The sequence below is a fragment of the Artemia franciscana genome, chromosome 5, assembly GCF_032884065.1.
Source record: "Artemia franciscana chromosome 5, ASM3288406v1, whole genome shotgun sequence".
Classification (NCBI taxonomy): domain Eukaryota; kingdom Metazoa; phylum Arthropoda; class Branchiopoda; order Anostraca; family Artemiidae; genus Artemia; species Artemia franciscana.
In genome coordinates this window covers 20,119,650-20,138,106 of record NC_088867.1, presented here as the reverse complement: position 1 = coordinate 20,138,106, position 18,457 = coordinate 20,119,650, and the positions used below count along the sequence as shown (strand labels likewise).

Sequence of the window (18,457 nt, the reverse complement as noted above, 5' to 3'; positions counted from 1 at the left end):
ATTTTAAATCTGCTAAATTCCTTTTGCATATTCCCCCTTGGACTAGTAACGCTTTTTTGTCTCAAAAATTTGAACTCATCTTTCCATCTACATTTGTCGATAAAAGAGTAAAAGATTTTAAGTCTTCCGCCAGTAAACTTAATCACGATTGGTCTTCTCTATTTTTATGATCTTTTGATGGGGTTATGATTCTTATGATTTGTCTCATGTGTTTTCTATCAAGATTGTATTACAGGTAGGGGCTATATCAAACAAGTACCCAAAAAACCATAGAAAAACAAAAGAGAAAATGACAAAACGCTTGCATATCAACAAAAATTCTATAGTGCAAAGTATTGAAACAGGCAAATGAAGAAACTCTTGAATGTCAAAATTGTCACAGGCATTACTCAAGCAAAGCAGTCTTCTGTCAAACTCTGGTAGTCTGGCAGTCTTTTGACAAAGTTCATTAGACAGATTTCTGTATCCCAAAGTCCCGAAAAGAACTCATTGAAGAAACTTCTTGGGGGGGGGGTAAATTTAGAAAAGATTGAGCTTATTATGTACGGGTATTGCAATGCGGATACCGCAGAGTCTATTCAATTTGCTGTTTTGGGCTTCTCCTTTTTTTGAAATGTGAGTGTCTCTTTTTTCCTTTTCAATTTTTTTTAAATGTGACATTTTTTTGTATTCTTTTATATTTTTATATTCTTTTATATTTAAGGTTTTATTAAATTTAGCTTCTCTATTCTTTCTCATCTTTTATTTTACTTTTCCTTTTAAGAAGATTTCCAAACATATAGTGGATTGCTTGATTGTTCCATGTCTTAAAAAAAAAAGTTTTTCCGTCTTGACAAATTTTGTTTCTTTTCATTTGTCGATACTTTTGTTCAAATACTCTAGTATAATATTCTGACATATACTTTCTTTCTATTTTATTCTATTATAATACTTTTGATTTTTTAGGCTTTTCATTTCTCTTTTTAAAACTGCAGTTTATTTATCACAGTTTAAAAAATTTAATCTTTTACCCCAACACCAATTCTTCATTTCCGTTTAAAAAGACCACTTACTTTATTACAAACAGCAGAATGTTTTTCATGCTTCTCTTTTGAATTAAATAACGTCACCTTTCTCCCAAAGGGCTTAGATCCAATATTTCTTTCAGAGGACCGAACGACCAACTTTACTTCCTCATTTGTTTTCTTAACAGTTGTTCGAGCAGCCTCGTCCTGAGTATTTGAAGTCCGAACAATCAAGGTATGGGTGGCACCCAAGGCTTCAGCCTTGCGATGAGGTTTTGGTGATGAGGCAGTCAACCGTTGATTATCCAAAGTATCCGCAGGTTCAACACAGTCAGGTAGAATGTTAACTCCTGTCAAGGGAGCTAAGGGTTTTAAAGAGACGGTAGACAGGATTTTACTTGTGTTCTTCTTGCTTCTGAAAAATGTAAATTGAATTAATAAAGATCATTAAAAGATTTTAATTATACCATAAGAAAGTGTGGTACTTGTATGATATATACCCTACAAAATGTTTTTCTAACATGTTTCTCTGACGCTGAATCCTAACGAAATACAACAAAGTAAGATAAAAATATAATAATTCAGAAACCAATTTGGGCTATATAATTGCACATTGAGGCCTAGCAGGGGGGGGGGGGGGGTATAGCGGGTCTGCATGCCTAACGTGTTAGGTAAAAATATTCTGCATATCATGCAGTAAGAACTGTTTTCTAACTTCACACTGTCCAAATACTTTACCCCCACACCCTAATGTGCAAATATATAGCCCAAATTATATATTTGCATCTAATCTGTCACCTCTCTTCGTCTTGTCTCACGCTAAGCTGAAGAAAAAACTAACGAAACAAGAGCTAAGAGGTCATATGGCACTTGTGACGAGGCCAGAAGAGCTAAGAGCCAAGAGCTCATATGGTATGAGCTCTAGCAAAATTCTAAGAATCAATAGATTGATTTAAAGGGAAAATCAGAGTCTTAATGCCGGTCGGCATTTAAAAGAAGAGCTCTGAGTCACGATGTCCTTTTAAATATCAAAATTCATTAAGATCCGATCACCCACTCGTAAGTTATAAATACCTCATTTTTTCTAATTTTTCCTCTCCCTTTAGCTCCCCAGATGGTCGAATCTGGGAAAACGACTTTATCAAGTCAATTTGTGGAGCTCCCTGACACGCCTACCAATTTTCATCGTCCTAGCACTTCCAGAAGCATCAAACTCGCCAAAGCACTGAACCCCTCCCCCTAACTCCCCCAAAGAGAGCGAATCCATTACAGTTATGTCAATCACATATCTACGACATTTGCTTATTCTATCCACCAAGCTTCATCCCGATTACTCCACTCTAAGCGTTTTACAAGATTTCCGATTTCCCCTCCAACTCCCCCCAATGTCAACAGATCTGGTCGGGAATTGAAATAAGAGCTCTGAGACATGAATTCCTTTTAAATATCAAATCTCATTAAGATCCGGTCACACGTTCTTAAGTTATAAATACCTCAATTTTCTAATTTTTCCAAATTAACATCCCCCAGCTCCTATAAAGAGAACGGATCCGTTCCAATTATGCCAATCGCGCATCTAGAACTTGTGCTTATTCTTCCCATCAAGTTTCATCTTGATCTCTCCACTCTAAGCGTTTTCCAAGATTTCTGTCTCCCTCCTCCAACCCCCTATGTCCCCAGATCCAATTCGAGTCGAAAATGGAGCATCTGAGACATAGATCCTTCTATATATCAAGTTTCATTAAAATCCGATCACCTATTCGTAAGATAAAAATACCCCAATTTTCACGTTTCCCAAGAATTCCGGTTTTCCCCTCCAACTCCCCCCAATGTCACATGATATTGTCGGAATTTCAAATAAGAGCTTTAAAGCACAAGATCCTTCTAAATATCAAATTTCATTACGATCTGATCACCCGTTCGTAAGTTACAAATACCTCATTTTTCCGAATTACCACCCCCCAACTCCACCAAAGAGAGCGGATCCGGTCCGACTATGTCATTTACGTATCTTAGACTTGTTTTTATTTTGCCCATTCAGTTTCATCCTGATCTCTCCGCTTTAAGTATTTTCAAAGATTTCCGGTCCCCCCCCCCCAATGACACTGGATCCGGTTGAGATTTAAAATAAGAAATCTGAGTTACGAGGTCCTTCTAAATATGAAGTTTCATGAAGATCCGATGACTCCTTTGTAAGTTAAAAATACGTCAATTTTTCTAATTCCCCCCCCCATAATTGGAACGGCGGAACCGTTCCAATTATGTCAATCACATATCTAAGACTTTTGCTTATTTTTCCCACCAAGTTTCATCCCGATCCCTCCACTCTAAGCGTTTTCCATGATTTTAGGTTCCCCCTCCAAACTCCCCCCAATGTCACCAGATCCGGTCGGGATTTAAGATAAGAGCTTTGAGACACGATATCCTTCTAAATATCAAATTTCATTGAGATCCAATCACCCGTTCGTAAGCTAAAAATACGTCATTTTTTCTAATTTTTCAGAATTAACCCTCCCCCCCCCCATAATTGGAACGGCGGAACCGTTCCAATTATGTCAATCATGTATCTAGGACTTGTGCTTATTTTCCCTCCAAGTTTCATCCCGATCCTCCACTCTAAGTGTTTTCCAAGATTTTAGGTTTCCCCCTCCCAACTCCCCCAATGTCACCAGATCCGGTCGGGATTTAAAATAAGAGCTCTGAGACACGATGAGAAGAGCTTGGGCGGTAGGGCGTTAATCATATACGTACCGAAAATGTCAATATATCTAAACATACATTATATTTTACTTAGAAATCGCTAATGATAAAAATGTAAATAGCGAAGTAAAATATATAGAAGAAGAAAGAAAAGGATTAACAGTGAAAGATGTATACTTTCAAGACAAGGGAATGGAGGAAGTTTATTTTTTCTAATATCCTAAACCTTTCTACTTAGCACGGCAACTTTACTAAATACGTCATTCATCCCGAATTTTGACAGAATCTTCCCATTACAGTACCATGGAGGGAGAAAAAGAAAAAAATTACAATACTAACAATAGAATAAATACACAAAGAATACATATCATTTTTATTTAACAGAGGATAAAACCTGGAAAGATACCGAATAATCATAAAAAAAGCAAAAAATAATCCACATAAAGCCTTGCGATTATAGTTACCTCTGCTTACAATTAAATAAAAAAACAAGTTCTTTTAACTGAAAGTAAGGAGCGACATTAAAACTTAAAACGAACAGAAATTACTCCGTATATGAAAGGGGCTTTTCCCACCTCAAAGCCCCGCTCTTTGCGCTAAAGTTTGACTCTTTCTCTCAAATCTACTTTTTAAAAGGCGTTGAGGAGGGAACATCCCCTTTCACATACGGAGTAATTTCTGTTCGTTTTAAGTTTTAATGTCGCTCCTAACTTTCAATTAAAAAAAACTTTTTTAACGTTCTCAAATTAATGTCAAAATTTCAAACTAATTTTTTTTTTTTTTTTTTTTTGGCTAAACGGCTTTTTCTTAGTTTTGATCGGACGATTTTGAGAAAAAAGGAATGGGGGAGAAGGGTTAGTTGCCCTTCAATCTTTTGGTTACTTAAAAAGACAACTAGAACTTTTAATTTTTTACGAACGTTTTTATTAATAAAAAGTATACGTAACTTCCGAATTAACTTTCGTAACGAACTTCTATATTCGTATATTTTTAGTACGTATATGAGGGGGTTTGCCCCCTCTTTAATACCTTGCTCTTTATACTAAAGCTTAAATTTTGTCCCAATTCTTTAAGAATGACCCCTGAATCACAAAGGCCGTAGAAGAAATAGTTGAAATTACTAAAAATACTTTAGCGTAAAGAGCAGGTGTTTAGGAGGAGATGAACCCTTATATGCGTAATAATTTCCGTTCGTTTTGTTTTAAGGCAGCTCCTTACTTTCAGTTGAAAAAACTTTTTCATATTTATCTTTTCATTGTTTTTTTTTTAAATAATATTAGAAAATCCCGCACCCACTTCATGGAAATTCTCTCCTCCCATGACAAATTCCTCCATGGAAACATCCTCCCAAGTAACCCCCTCCCTATCCAAGAAAAAAATTGTCCTGAAAACGTCTTTGCACTTCCCAATAACCATTACTATATGTAAACACTGGTCAAAGTTAGTAACTTGTAGCCCCTCTCCCGGGGACTGTGAGGGACTAAGTCGTCCTCAAAGACATAGTTATTAGGTTTTTCGACTTTGCTGGACAAAATAGATATCTCAGAATTTTGACCAGTTGACTTTGGTAAAAAAAAGAGCGTGGGTGGCGGTCTAGGTGCCCTCCAATTTTTTTGTCACTTAAAAAGGGCACTAGAACTTTTAATTTCCGTTAGAATGAACTCTCTCGCAACATTCTAGGACCACTGGGTCGATACGATCACCCCTGGGGAAAAGAAAAAAAAAACAAATAAACACGCACCCGTGATCGGTCTTCTGGCAAAAAAAAATACGAAATTCTACAGTTTCGTAGATAGGAGCTTGAAAAATCTACAGTAGGGTTCTCTGATACCCTGAATGTGATGGTGTGATTTTCGTTAAGATTATATGACTTTTAGGGAGTGTTTCCCCCTATTTTCCAAAATAATGCAAATTTTCTCAGGCTCGTAACTTTTGATAAGCAAGACTAAAGGTGATGAAACTTATATATTTTAAATCAGCATAAAAATCCTATTCTTTTGACGTATCTATTAGTATCAAAATCCCAATTTTTGAAGTTTCGTTTACTATTGAGCCGGATCACTCCTTACTACAGTTTGTTACCGCGAACTGTTTGATAATTCTCGAAAAACCAACCTGAATTTTCATGTTTTAGTCAGAAATCAGCCAAGAGTGGAAAGATAACATTGTTAATAATATTGACGCCCAACCACCTTAAAGACGCCACAGCTTCATATATTGATAGCTACTCCATGAAAATAGTACTGATCATCCCAAAAAGAAGTGCCACTCTATGTGAAAAGAAAAGACAAGGAGAGAGGGTGCTAAACTCCTTTCCTTTAAAATAACATGAAAAAAGTCAAGACTTCATGGGAGGATTAAAGAAGTGAAACTTTGAATAGAATGGGGAGGAGGAGGAGTCTGCATAGTCGCATAACGTGACTTCACTATGTTCAGAAGAAGACCGCAGAATTGGAAACAATTGTCCATACATATTCAATAAGTGTTTTATAGTATCAAGAGGTGGGAGAGAGGGGGTTAAGCCTTCCCCTCTCGAGAAACATGAAAAATTTAAAGTTTAAAGCAAGTTTAAAGCAACTAAAAAGGACACTGCCTATATTTTGCCTTTTGCTTCCCCCCACTTGCCAAATCAAAATCCTAGATACAATTTACGCACATGCACGTGAAAAAATCCATATTTGAAATTAATTTCAATATCTTTCTTACCTATGTTTCTTGTTTGTTGATACAAGGTCAGAGATGGATCGAGAACATCCTCCGCATTGCAATATTTCGTTTTGGCATTCATCACATTTGACTGGAATTTCAGCAGAACCTTCCGAAGAATCGTCTGAAATTAGAAGTTTTCATTAATCTTGAATATCACCAAGATTTGACAAAATAATGTACTCATGGAAACAGAGGAAGGCCATGAGTAGAATTATAAATCTGGCAGACCCCAAAATATCCTCAGAAATACAATGAAAATGAGATCCCACCAACTTGGCAAAATGTAGGCATAAAATACTGAATTTTTCTTATGGAGAATTAAATAGCTAACGCTGATTTAGGGAAGCAATAGAAAACTAGACTAATCAGAAAACAATGAAAAACACAAGAATTTGGTAATGACTGTCAATTCCTCACCCCACCTCCGCCTCATGGTCGTAGAAACTACGGAGGATGCTCATTCGATCAGACACTGAGAGTTCTGGTCCTTTTTTGTAAGTCGAAAGTGACGGGAGACCAACCAGCCGCGGGAGGGAATATTTTCCACAAGGGGAGAGATTTCCCAGGGTTTTTTTTTACGGAGAGGGAGGAGGGGGAGGGGTAGACACCTATTCCCCTTTATAATTCCCTTTTTACGATTCATCCATTGAAATATATTTTATCTTTAGATTTGATAATTATTCAGTTTAATTTTTACTCGTTTCGGGTTTTCATTTGGTCTTTCACGATAAGTTCTGTTCATTTTAAGTTTGGATCCTCATGTAGCTTAAAAAGCCCGTTTGGCCGTGCTCTGATTAGAAAGATTTTCTTAAATGACGATGAGGGGTCACCTACTTCCCACCCCCTGGTTTACACCTAGGAACACCAGTGAGCAGTACAGTTCTGACACAGCTGGCACAGTTTCCAAAACTGATGGCCCAGTTCATTCAAGCTTGGTACGCGTCAGCAGTTATACTTGATTTCTGATAGGGGGGCAAGTCGTAAATGACGACTTCTTTGAATGCACTATTTGAACTATTACAATAAAACCTTTATTTATAAAATATTTTAAAGGGAATGCTTTGCAAAGAAAACTAACAGTAGCAGCGACTTTGGAGAAAATACATAATTAAGTACTTCGTAGAGGTTATAGGCCGCTAAAACAGAGTCAATCAGGTGCAACTAAGTCATTCACACAGTATCAAAAGCACCTTTGCAAACTTTCAAGAAGTTTTTTTCCGCTCAAAAGAATTTTTTCTCAGTAAAGTTAATTTCTTTAATTAAAACTTTTTAACGCTTGGATTTACGCTTAATTAACGTTTCAGCTAATTTTTTTTGGTATACTTAAAAAAATTCCAATTATCAAATGCGTAGAAGCTTAAAACAAAAATTTCAGATGTGCGCAAGGCCGTATCTAGGATTTTTTTTTTTTGGGGGGGGGGGGGGAGATACAAAAAAAACTGAAAACGCTTTAAAAATATTATGCATTTTTGTCTGACAAACGAGTCTGACAAAAATTTCAGAGGGGGGGGGAGATCGAACCTCTCCCCTGCAGACAGCCCTTGATATGCATGAAAGTTGTCGAATATTGAAATTGAGGAAGTAATTGTTTCCTCAGATATAGATAAGTACACCAAATGTATCCAATCATCTGGAAGATATGAAATTCTTCTCTATCATCAGTTTCATGATGAAAATAGCGAATTCAAATTATTTACTTCGGAAAATCATCATTCGGTCAATAAGTTACAATTTTCGTGGAAAGTTGACATACCACTACAAGGTAAATCTTAACAAATACTTCATTAACTTTACGAACGTCACACGAGACGCTACGACCTTACAAGTCGGCTACAACGCCTTGTTTCAGACCTTGAGGTACAGCACCGTCAGGTCGTGTGATACAGGTCGTGAAACAGATTCTCCATGACTTCCCATTTTCAAATCATTTGCCAACTTTTTTCTAAAAATTTTCACCTCCCCAGAGAAAAACTTTATTGGTATCTGTTGAAGTTAAAAACAGGTGCACACATCCCCTCCGCCGGCCAATTGAAGCCACTGGATAATTAGGAGATTGGTTCAAAAAAATTTCGGATCTAAAAAATGTCTTTTTCTGGTTTTAGGAGCCCTACATCCTTCTAGCGCATGAACTCTTCTAGCATGACCTACCGCCTCTTACCACTATACATAGGGCTCAAAAGCATGCTTCAAAGTTATTGAAGATGCAGGAAGTACTTGGTTATTCTTGAGTAAATATTACTAAAACAAGGTTAGATTTCAGATAATCGATACATGCTTCCCATCATAAGAATGCAGACAGGAAATGAATTTGTCAACTTTCATAAATTCTTGGAATATTCAATTGCAATTTGGCAATATATGCACTGATTTTTAGAATAGTTTACACACTATCTTTGCAGATTATCTTCTTAATTATCAAATGACTGCTTCAGAATTAGGCCTAGTTAGTAAAAAAGCATACAACCCGAGATTTATAATATCTTTATTTTACGTTATTTTACCAATTGCACTAAATAAATTAATCATTTTTATTTTTACACTAAAAATATGTCATGTGTTGCCAAATGGTAGATGGCGCTGATAGTTTTTTTGTCCAAACTAGCGCCAGTTCCCACTCTTACAAGTTAACCATACTCTTTGCTCTGATTCTCTTGATCTCCACGCACCTTGTTATGCTCCCTTTGAGACAACTTAGCGAACAGTTTTTGTAAATTATATTAGAAGTATGAAAATGTCAGATGAGACCTTTAGACATAGTGGTGAGTCTATTATATTCCGTCATCTAACATAAACTATTTTGCAACAGCTTTGGACCAAATTTAGAGCAAGGATCCCTCAATTTATCTTACAAATACAATGAATCTCGCATGTTCAATTTGAAATACAATCCCACATAATAATTTCCAAACACTTTTGACAAGTTTAGAGTTTGTAGTTGTTTTTTTTTTTTTTTTTTTTTTTTTGCTTAGTTTTTATTTTGTGAAAAACACTCGGCCTTGGCCATTCTGCTTTTTGCATACAAGTAAGAGAAGATAAGGTGGAAATTTGGGAAGACAGTGAATACAACCTAAGCGGATATTTCGGCTATATATGCAACAGTCACCATTGACGAAATACGATATAGGCAGAAAAGAAATAAAAAGAAAAATTGCTTACTAAAAAAAAAAAACTCATCGATAAAAATAAAAAACTTTGAAATTAAAATCACATATTTTGAAAGAGTCTCCATGAATTTTTTTTAGTAAGTTTTTGATTAGTTTATTTGTTTTGTATTATATTTCACCGATAAGGGCTCTTGCATATATGGCCGAAATATCCGCTTAGGTTGTATTCAGTGGGTTATTCCCTGTTTGTACAAAATTTCCTCGTTTTATTCTCTTATATTGGAAAGGCAATAGGGTCTTCGCCATTATTTACTTTTTACATATTCACTGCATGTACAACCTTTACTAAAAGATACTATCCAGGAAAGTGAAGCAGAACTATAGTCAAACGCTAGCTTAAGAGCGGGGATTGGATAGAAAGAGGGTGGGGAGGGTGTTAAACTATATAATATTTAGAATACCATCTGTTCATTTATAATTTTAATGTCAATATTTACTTCCATTAAGAAAAAAATTGTTTGCTAATTTATTTTCAAGAAAGATCGTATATTAAAATTTACACGTAAAATTTATTTTTGCTCGCATACATGTGTTGCACCCATACTAGTACTTCTACTACTAACAGCTTACCGCAGCACCAAGCCACCTGAGGCCAGCACAGCTACGCACGCTCCTCCTCCGCCCTAATCTATTCATAGCCCCCCCCCTCTTTACACCCTCCAAGGAAATTCCAATTTCCCTTAAATTTTACTTTACGACATCCTTCAAATCCAACCACGGACGACCTGCTTTCCGTACAGCCCTAGACGGTTGGCCGAAAAGGACAATCTTCGGGAGTCTGTCATCCTTCATCCGCAAAACGTGACCTAGCCATCTCAGTCTTTTTCTCATTACAGCCCTAGAAAGTGGGACTGAACCACACTTTCCGTACAGACTGCTGCTTGAAATACAGTCAGTCAGTCGGGTACCCAAAACAATCCATAGGCAATTTCTCTGGAAAACATCTAGCAAATCTTCGTCTGTTTGTAGGGGTAACCATGCTTCAAATACTTCAGATTTGTCATCACTGTAGCTTCCAATATTCTAATCTTGGTTCGTAGACTTATATTCCTATTCTTCCCAAACTTTTTTCAACTGTGAAAACATCCCGAGCCTAGGTTATTCTGCTTGTAACATCTTCACTGCTCCAAAAATCTTTAATAATAATAATAATACCAAGGTAAGTGAAGCTGTCCACTTCGCAAAGCCTCGCAAAGTTCATTCATTTTGCTCACAGTTTCATCTAGAGTGCTTAAATCATCAGCATAATATAAGTCCGGAGAAAGTTTTTCTTTCCCATTTAATTCCGTGTTCTCCCATTGCCTTTCCTGTGCTTATGAAGACAATGTCCGTCAAAATGATCCATAAAAAGGGGGATAGAACAACCCTGCTTAACTCCTGATTTAATACGAAACCAACAGCTAACCTCATTTCCTACCTCAGCCGCAGCAGAGTTATTCTCGATGACCGGCGTTTAACCCCCAGAGAAACCCCCCCCCCGCGACTGGTTGGTCTCAGATCAATTTTGACTTATAAAAAAAGGACTAGAACTCAGAGGACAATTTCCGATTTAACGAGTACCTTCCGAAGCTCCTGCAACAATGGGGTGGAGATTTGAATAGGGAAGGGCAAATCTCTCTCCTATCAGGAATACATTCTGCTCATTGTGGAGTTCAATGTTACTCTTTACTTTCATAGTAACAGTTTAGACCAGAAATATTCCCAGAGATCATAACAGAGCATTTAGAAATTTTACATTTTTGATCCGTTTTAAAGATACTTTTGTACCCCCCCCCCCATCCTCAAGAAAAATATCACCAAACAAAAATACTGGTTACAGCCTCAGGGATTATACATCATTTCTACCTCCGACCTCTTCTCGTCTCTCCCTTTAAACTAACTCTGTATTTATGTGAAGACTCAACGGAGCTGGGATGTTTTGGCGTTAAAGCGCACCCTTGGAGGAACCTCCCTCCCTCCCTAACTACTAAACAATCAGAGAACCCCATTGTAGAAGTTTAAGTTCCTTTTTTAAATTTCGTAATTTATCCATTGCTTACAGATAGTAATATTCATTGGGAAACATGCGGACATTTTTAGCGGGAGGGGTTCGTCTAGGGGAATTTCTGAGGGGAGAAAGTTTTTGGTAATAATTTCCTTTCAGCGGGGATGGATTTTCCACGGCGGGCATTTTCCTAGGGATGGGGTGGGGAGTAAACGCCTAGGACAATTATTCTCGTACATAGCACTAATCACTTTATTGTATTTGTCTGGTATACCATACAAGATTAAGAGCTCGATAAAGCTCTTCTCTCAACATAATCGAACGCTTGCTCATAATCTATAAAACTGATGACTAAAGGTGTTTGATAACTCGGGCACTTCTTAGTTATTAACCTAAGAGCAAAAATTTGGTCGACACACCCTCTACCCTTCCTAAAACCGTCTTAGCCCTTTCTCTATAGCTAAGTCAGATCTTTAACAGCCCCTCCCAGGGAAGTTCTTTTACTATTTTCGTGTGCAGTAGCCTTTACTTTATTTAATAATAACGGAAGTTGTTCCTCTAGTAATTCCTTATATATTGGTTTCATTTGTAGGGTCGTGTTGACTTCATCGATAATAGTGGAGACCAGTCATGATGGAATTTAAATTATTTTCAGCACCTCTAGCTCCAAGACAGTCATGTGTACCTCACATCACATAAGGACAAGTGTTCATAATTCCTAGCCAATCACGTGAGGTTACACAATGGGTAGCTTTTACAACCCGATTCCAGTTAGTTTTCAATGATTACAAGAGAGTAAACCCCGTTTTGACTCACGGCTGGATAAAATAAAGGTAAAAAGTAAAGAATGCGACATTCGATTTTCAATTCATACCGGCGGTGCTGATCTCTGTTTCATGGCCTTTCAGCCAGGAAGTACAATCGAAAGTAGAAAGCCAGCAATTCTGTGCTTTCCCACCCTTCCTGTTTAACTTCCCCATATTTCTCCAGGTACCAATTTTAGAGCTGAGTCCACTCTGGCTGAGCTTACAGAGTCAGAGTGGAGGGACACTGTCTGACAAAAACAGAGCGTTTTTGTTTTTGTTTTTTTACGTCTCATCCGACACGTTTCTTTTTGGCTTGGGTTTATATATTCTTCGGCATAAATCCTCAGACAAAACCTAAATTGCTATGAAAAACTGACAAACCTTATTTTGGCTTTTTAAAAATGTTGAAAATAGGAGTTATTCTCTATGGTTTTGGGTGTGATGGTATATTTTCTTTTTGTAAAATGTTAACAATGCTGGACCGCCAATACCTTCCTCCGATATAAAACTATCTACAAAGCCCAAATCAGGGAAATTTTCATCCAAGAATATGAATAATAGTTCGAAAAACAGTAGCATTTGAATTTAAGCCTATTTTATGATCCATATTATCATACAATAAAAATAAGATCTAAAGAAATAAGTTAACGGATTCCTAAGTTCTTCTAGACAATAATATATTTATTTTTGCAGAAACTTTTAATAAAAAAAAAATACAAAACCGAAAATACAGACGTGAACAACTGAAACAATTTAAACTGTAATACAAATACCTATCGTATATTTCAAGATTGATTACGACAGTAAAACATTTTTTATTAGGATCTCCACAAAAAGTTTATATAAGGTACATCTGAATCTCAAAGCCCCACATTTTACTACAGGAATGATTGGTCATATCCATGGACAAGGTGGTATCCAGGAGGGTAAGTTGAATGAACAGAAATATAAGAAATTATACAAAAATGTACACCTCCAGGTTATTTAATGAATAAAGAGACCCACAAACATCTTTCCCACAATCGAACCTCAAGAAATTTTTGGTCAAAGAGGATAGGGAGAAGCTAGACGGGTATAAACAAGTATATATATATATATATATATATATATATATATATATATATATATATATATATATATATATATATATATATATATATATATATATATATATATATATATATATATATATATATAATCATGGCAAAAATAGAAAAGCCATGTGAGGCAGGGTCAATCCCAAAGACAGGTCGACCCTTCTTTTTTATTCAGATTAGGCTATAACACTCGGGGTTCTAGGTTCTAAAGCACCAGAATCGCGCTTGTTCGATTTTTTTTGTTGTTGTTTTTCTTTCCCTCTGTACTCAGTGAGAGTTATCGAAGGGTAATTCCTTTTTTCCTTTCCTTATTGTTAAAGAGGATATAACGAATTGCCTCTCTGTTTCCTTTGTATAAAATTTACGTTTATCGTTTTTGTTCAATAAAGTCAAGTCAAATTCAAGTCATGATTGCGTTACACTTTTGTACAAAAATAAAACAAACGCCTTAACAAGATTTTGCAGATGGGGATGATGACCTAAAAAAAAGCAAATGAAACAATTCGTATTTTTCTGGCTATAAAAAGACTCCGCTTTAGTGGTGTTTTTTTTTTCTTTTACTTAAATTGGGGAGAGGCATTTCCTCAGTCTCTCTCCTTCTACTATTCGCTTTATGAGCAACCATTAAGGGATATACGCATAATCAATCAAAAAGCAAAATTGAGAATTAAAAACGGATTTTCTCTAATTAATTCCAATTTATATATTTACGCTAGAGAATCATATGTGCATTATACGTTCTTCATTTTCAAAAAGATCGTTTTTTTTTTCTCAAGGATAATCCTTCGGGTATAACGCTTTAGCACCATGGATATATTCTAAGGAATGTATACAAATGTTATCAAAGATTTTGTTTCGGTTAAAGCGATTAAAATTGTTGAATAATATCGAAAACACAAGATATTATTGGAACAAGGTAAACATCCTTATATTTCGGTGGAAGAGGGAGGGGGTCTATCCTGAAGTAGCTTTCATTAAGGGACCCTGTGCCTACAATAGTACATCTCGGAAAGTCTAATTTTAGTAAGTGGCTCAGAAAGTGCCAATGGCGTTAGACATAAAATAAAGAACTTGGCTCCTTTTTAAAGGCCGTCGTTGATTTTTATTATTCAATTGAATTCAATTATTCAATCTGAGTATTCAATAATTAAATCTGATATCAATTACAAGCTGAACTTTGCAAGAAGGTACAAAAAGCCAAAATCCAGACGTTAGTACAGTTACACAAAGTTCTAACCTTCAGAGTGTGGGGAGGGGTTTCATACGCAAATAATGAGGACATGTTGAATTGACTTCAGATTGCATCTTTAATTTCTCGACAAAGAAAACAAGCAATTCCATTTCAAATAACTCCCAAAATAACAAAAATTCCAACTTTCACGTTACAATTCTCACAAAAATTTAAAATCAGATTGATTATGGGAAAACAATGGTTATAGTGGGAATACTCAGACTAAAACTTTATTTTTGGGACACTTGCCAATCAATTGTTTTTCAAGGATTAGCGCCATTCCTGTTCACAACTCAAACAAGAATACAAAAATATACCTTGGTTATTATAATATATATATGTGTGGGTGTGTGTTGCTGAAAGCAGATACGGAGTTATGATAGCTATTTCACGTCTAAGACACGACTTTTAAATCCATTTAATATCCAGAAATGTAACGCAACTATTTGAAAATAATGTAGTGCCTAGAGTAAACCTCGGTTATCCTAAAGCAAAGCAAACCCCTACAAATATATACTATGATTTAAATTTACCATACAGGGTAGTCGAACATTCTGCACCTTTATCGCTATGTTTCTATTCACATACTAGTACCAAAAACAGTTTCTTATAGTTTTAGCTTCCACTTAGCGATTAAAGTTAATATAAGTTTTCACAAAAAAAAGAGAAAAAAAAGCATACCTCTTGAACTCCTTTGGTTGGACTTCTTTAAATATGAACTGAACCTTCTAAGCTTAAGATTTGATTCTGTTTTATGAAACCGAGTCTTTACAAAAATCGTGACAAAAAACAATCATTAAAAATTAAGCCGTTTTAACTAAAAACTATTTTTCAGGAGACATCAAAAAAGAGTGATGGAGGCTCATTCAGATGTACCTCAAACATATTTTCTTAATAATTTTTGTTTTATGAATTATATCTTTATTCTTTCTACCAGACTTCTTACTTTGAGTTTTATTCACAGAAGGTGTCTTGTCAGGAGCGTCCAATGATGCATTCTTTTCGGCCAATTCAGGAAAGGAAGCCCGGGGAAGGCCAAATACAACTTGAGCACTTCTACAGACGTGTTTGACGCGTGGTCCATTCACTTTCAAAACTTGACGTAATGGCTCATCTGTAAATAAAACGTAATAACAACAAAGAGCAACGCTGTTCTTTAGTTTACTAAGCTTAAAATATGTATAGAATATACCTGGAAATTATATATAATATGCCCATATTTAATATGTAATTATATAGATTTAATTTATATATAAATTAATATATTTTGGGTATATTATGTAACATACTTAAAAATCAATTCAGGCCAGAACTATACATGTCAATGGATAAAATGGCTTACTTCGGGGAGTTTTCTTTAATTTTACGAGCAAATGAATATTTTCAGAGTTCTACTCTACTATTGTACAATGCTCTTTTCTTCTACAAAATGTAGTCTTGAAACTGTTGCAACATCTGTCATATTTTTTCTTAGTATTTCTATCATTCCTTTTAATTTCTATATATATAGGTTTATTGAAGACAGTCTCAGGTCTATGAAGTAAGGTGAAGACCAATAATATAGCAAGTAATTACAATGCTTCGTGAATAGAGAACTCTTATATGTCGCTACGCCTCGAAGTATCAATTATAAAAAAAAAAAGAAATAAAAAGGCTGCATTTTGAAAAGGCTCATTTTGCATTGCTCCATGTTCTGAATTAATTTTTAAAACAAAATTTCTTTGCAAACGAAAAAACTTAGGATGTTGGGTAGTTTTGGATAAATTATGAAGAAGTAGAAGATAACGGAGGAATCTATTATAGTTCCATTTTTAATACAAGCTTGAAAACTCTTATTCTATGTGCAACATTTCAACTGAAAATCGAGCGAAGGGATCGCTTACTCATCGCCCTCTGCAATATCTCTAGGAACACAGATTTTTCTTCCATCAAATCTGGCATACTTCAACCACACCACACCTCTTCACTCTACCCAGGGCAGACTTTGTACCATGCAACACTTTCACCATGCGTGTCATAGAACATATGATGTGCACGACTTTTTTTTTTAAACTGGCAACCCCTTTGAGATAGGATTCACAACTCTGCAAAAGAATCAGATTTCATTTCTGTAAATCTGACAAAAAATTTGTGTGCATATGTTGTCTGTCTTCTCAAACAAATTCCTGCAGGCTGCTATTCTATTAGCCACTCTTCTGATCTAAAAAGGCTTGCCAATTGAATTTGATGGTAGTATGTATGTGGTAAAGTAGTATCTTGCCTGCAATCTATACCTTGTACAAACTTAAGAACTAAATAGTCGTTTTTAGAAGAATTTGATCAATTTACTAATCCTAGTATTCCCCCCTCCAGAACCACGAGTGGACTCAACTAGGAACTATTAGTCAAACTAGGGAACCAGAGACACTATTTCAGCTCTTCTTCGGAGGGGTAGGGGAGAAAGCCAAGACTTTCCCAAGGCATTTACAAAAAAAAACTCACTTTACCAAATTGAATGAAGTTGTTCTTTCTTGCCATGAAGAATATGAGTTTTTTTTGCACAAAAGTTTCCACAGAAATTCTGTTGAAAATTCACACACACAAAAAATATTCTAAAAGAAATAAGAATAAATCCCCCCCAACATAATAGCCATATCAAAAATAAGAATAATGGACAATGATAATTATTTCGGCCGGCCGTGTTATATGTTACAGTAGTCAGGTATGTGGAATACCAGTAAAGGTCCTGCTTAATGAATTTTGATATTTAGAAGGGCCTCGCGACTCAAGAGCTCTATTATAATTCCCGACCGGTATTAAGCCTCTGATTTTCCTTTTAACGCAATCTATTGATTCTTAGAATTTCGTCAGAGCTCATACCATATGAGCTCTTGGCTCTTCCAATCTCGTCACAAGTGCCATATGAGCTCTTAGCTCTTGTTAATAGTCAAAGGTGGCTGGAAGGCAATTAACCCCCCACCCCTCTCCCACACCCACCATTTTCCCCGAACACATCTAATCAAAATTTTGAAATAACTTTTCTGTTCAACGTAGTTGAAAGGTCCGGAAATTATGTCTTTAAGGATGACAGCCCCCCCCCCTCACAACCCTCAGGCTAAGGGTTTTAAGTTATACGCTGAAGGCATAAAAGGTTTTAAAGAAAGCATGGTAATATAAACTTCGGAGAGGGATGGAAGTTGAATGCCCCCCCCCCTCGAATCATTTTCCAAGACACTTCCGGCCAAAGTTTTTATACAACCATTTTTTTTCCAGCGTAGTTGAAAGGTCTGGGAATTGTGTCTTTAAGGATGACAACTCCCACACAGCCCTCAGGGCAGGGGTTATAAATTATGCCCTGAGGCATGTACGGCTTTTAAAGAAAGCATTGTCGTTGAAACTTCAAAAAGAGTTCATTTGATTGGAAACTCAGAGGACTGGTTCCCTTTTTAATAGTCGAGAGTGATCGGAAGGCAAAGGCCCCCCTCCCGCACTCATCATTTCCCCAAACACTTCCGATCAAAATTTTGAGATAGCCATTTGGTGCGTCTTTGTTGAAAGATCAGGGAATTATATCTTTGAGGATGACAACCCTTCCACAGCCCTTAGGGCAAGGGTTGTAAGTTATGCCCTGGGGTGTATAAGGTTTTATAGAAAACCGGGTAATGTAAACTTCGGAGGGAGTTCATTGGATTGTTAATCACAAGCTCTAGTGTCCTTTTTTAGTGTCAAAGTGATCAGAGGGTATCTAACTCCCCCCCCCCCAAAAAAAAACACGTCGTGTTT

The 18,457-nt window shown here is 36.1% G+C and overlaps 1 protein-coding gene across 1 annotated transcript in view; it reads right to left on the bottom strand.

Moving 5' to 3' along the window:
• LOC136027077 (histone-lysine N-methyltransferase trithorax-like) overlaps window positions 1–18,457 on the bottom strand; it is a 136,027-nt gene that overhangs the window by 87,849 nt on the left and 29,721 nt on the right. Inside the window, exons 4-6 of the mRNA XM_065704016.1 lie at window positions 15,642–15,809; window positions 6,411–6,534; window positions 1,053–1,419 (exon numbers count right to left, since the gene is read on the bottom strand). Of these exons, the coding sequence (XP_065560088.1) occupies window positions 1,053–1,419; window positions 6,411–6,534; window positions 15,642–15,809 (659 nt within the window). The remainder of the gene's footprint in view (window positions 1–1,052; window positions 1,420–6,410; window positions 6,535–15,641; window positions 15,810–18,457) is intronic.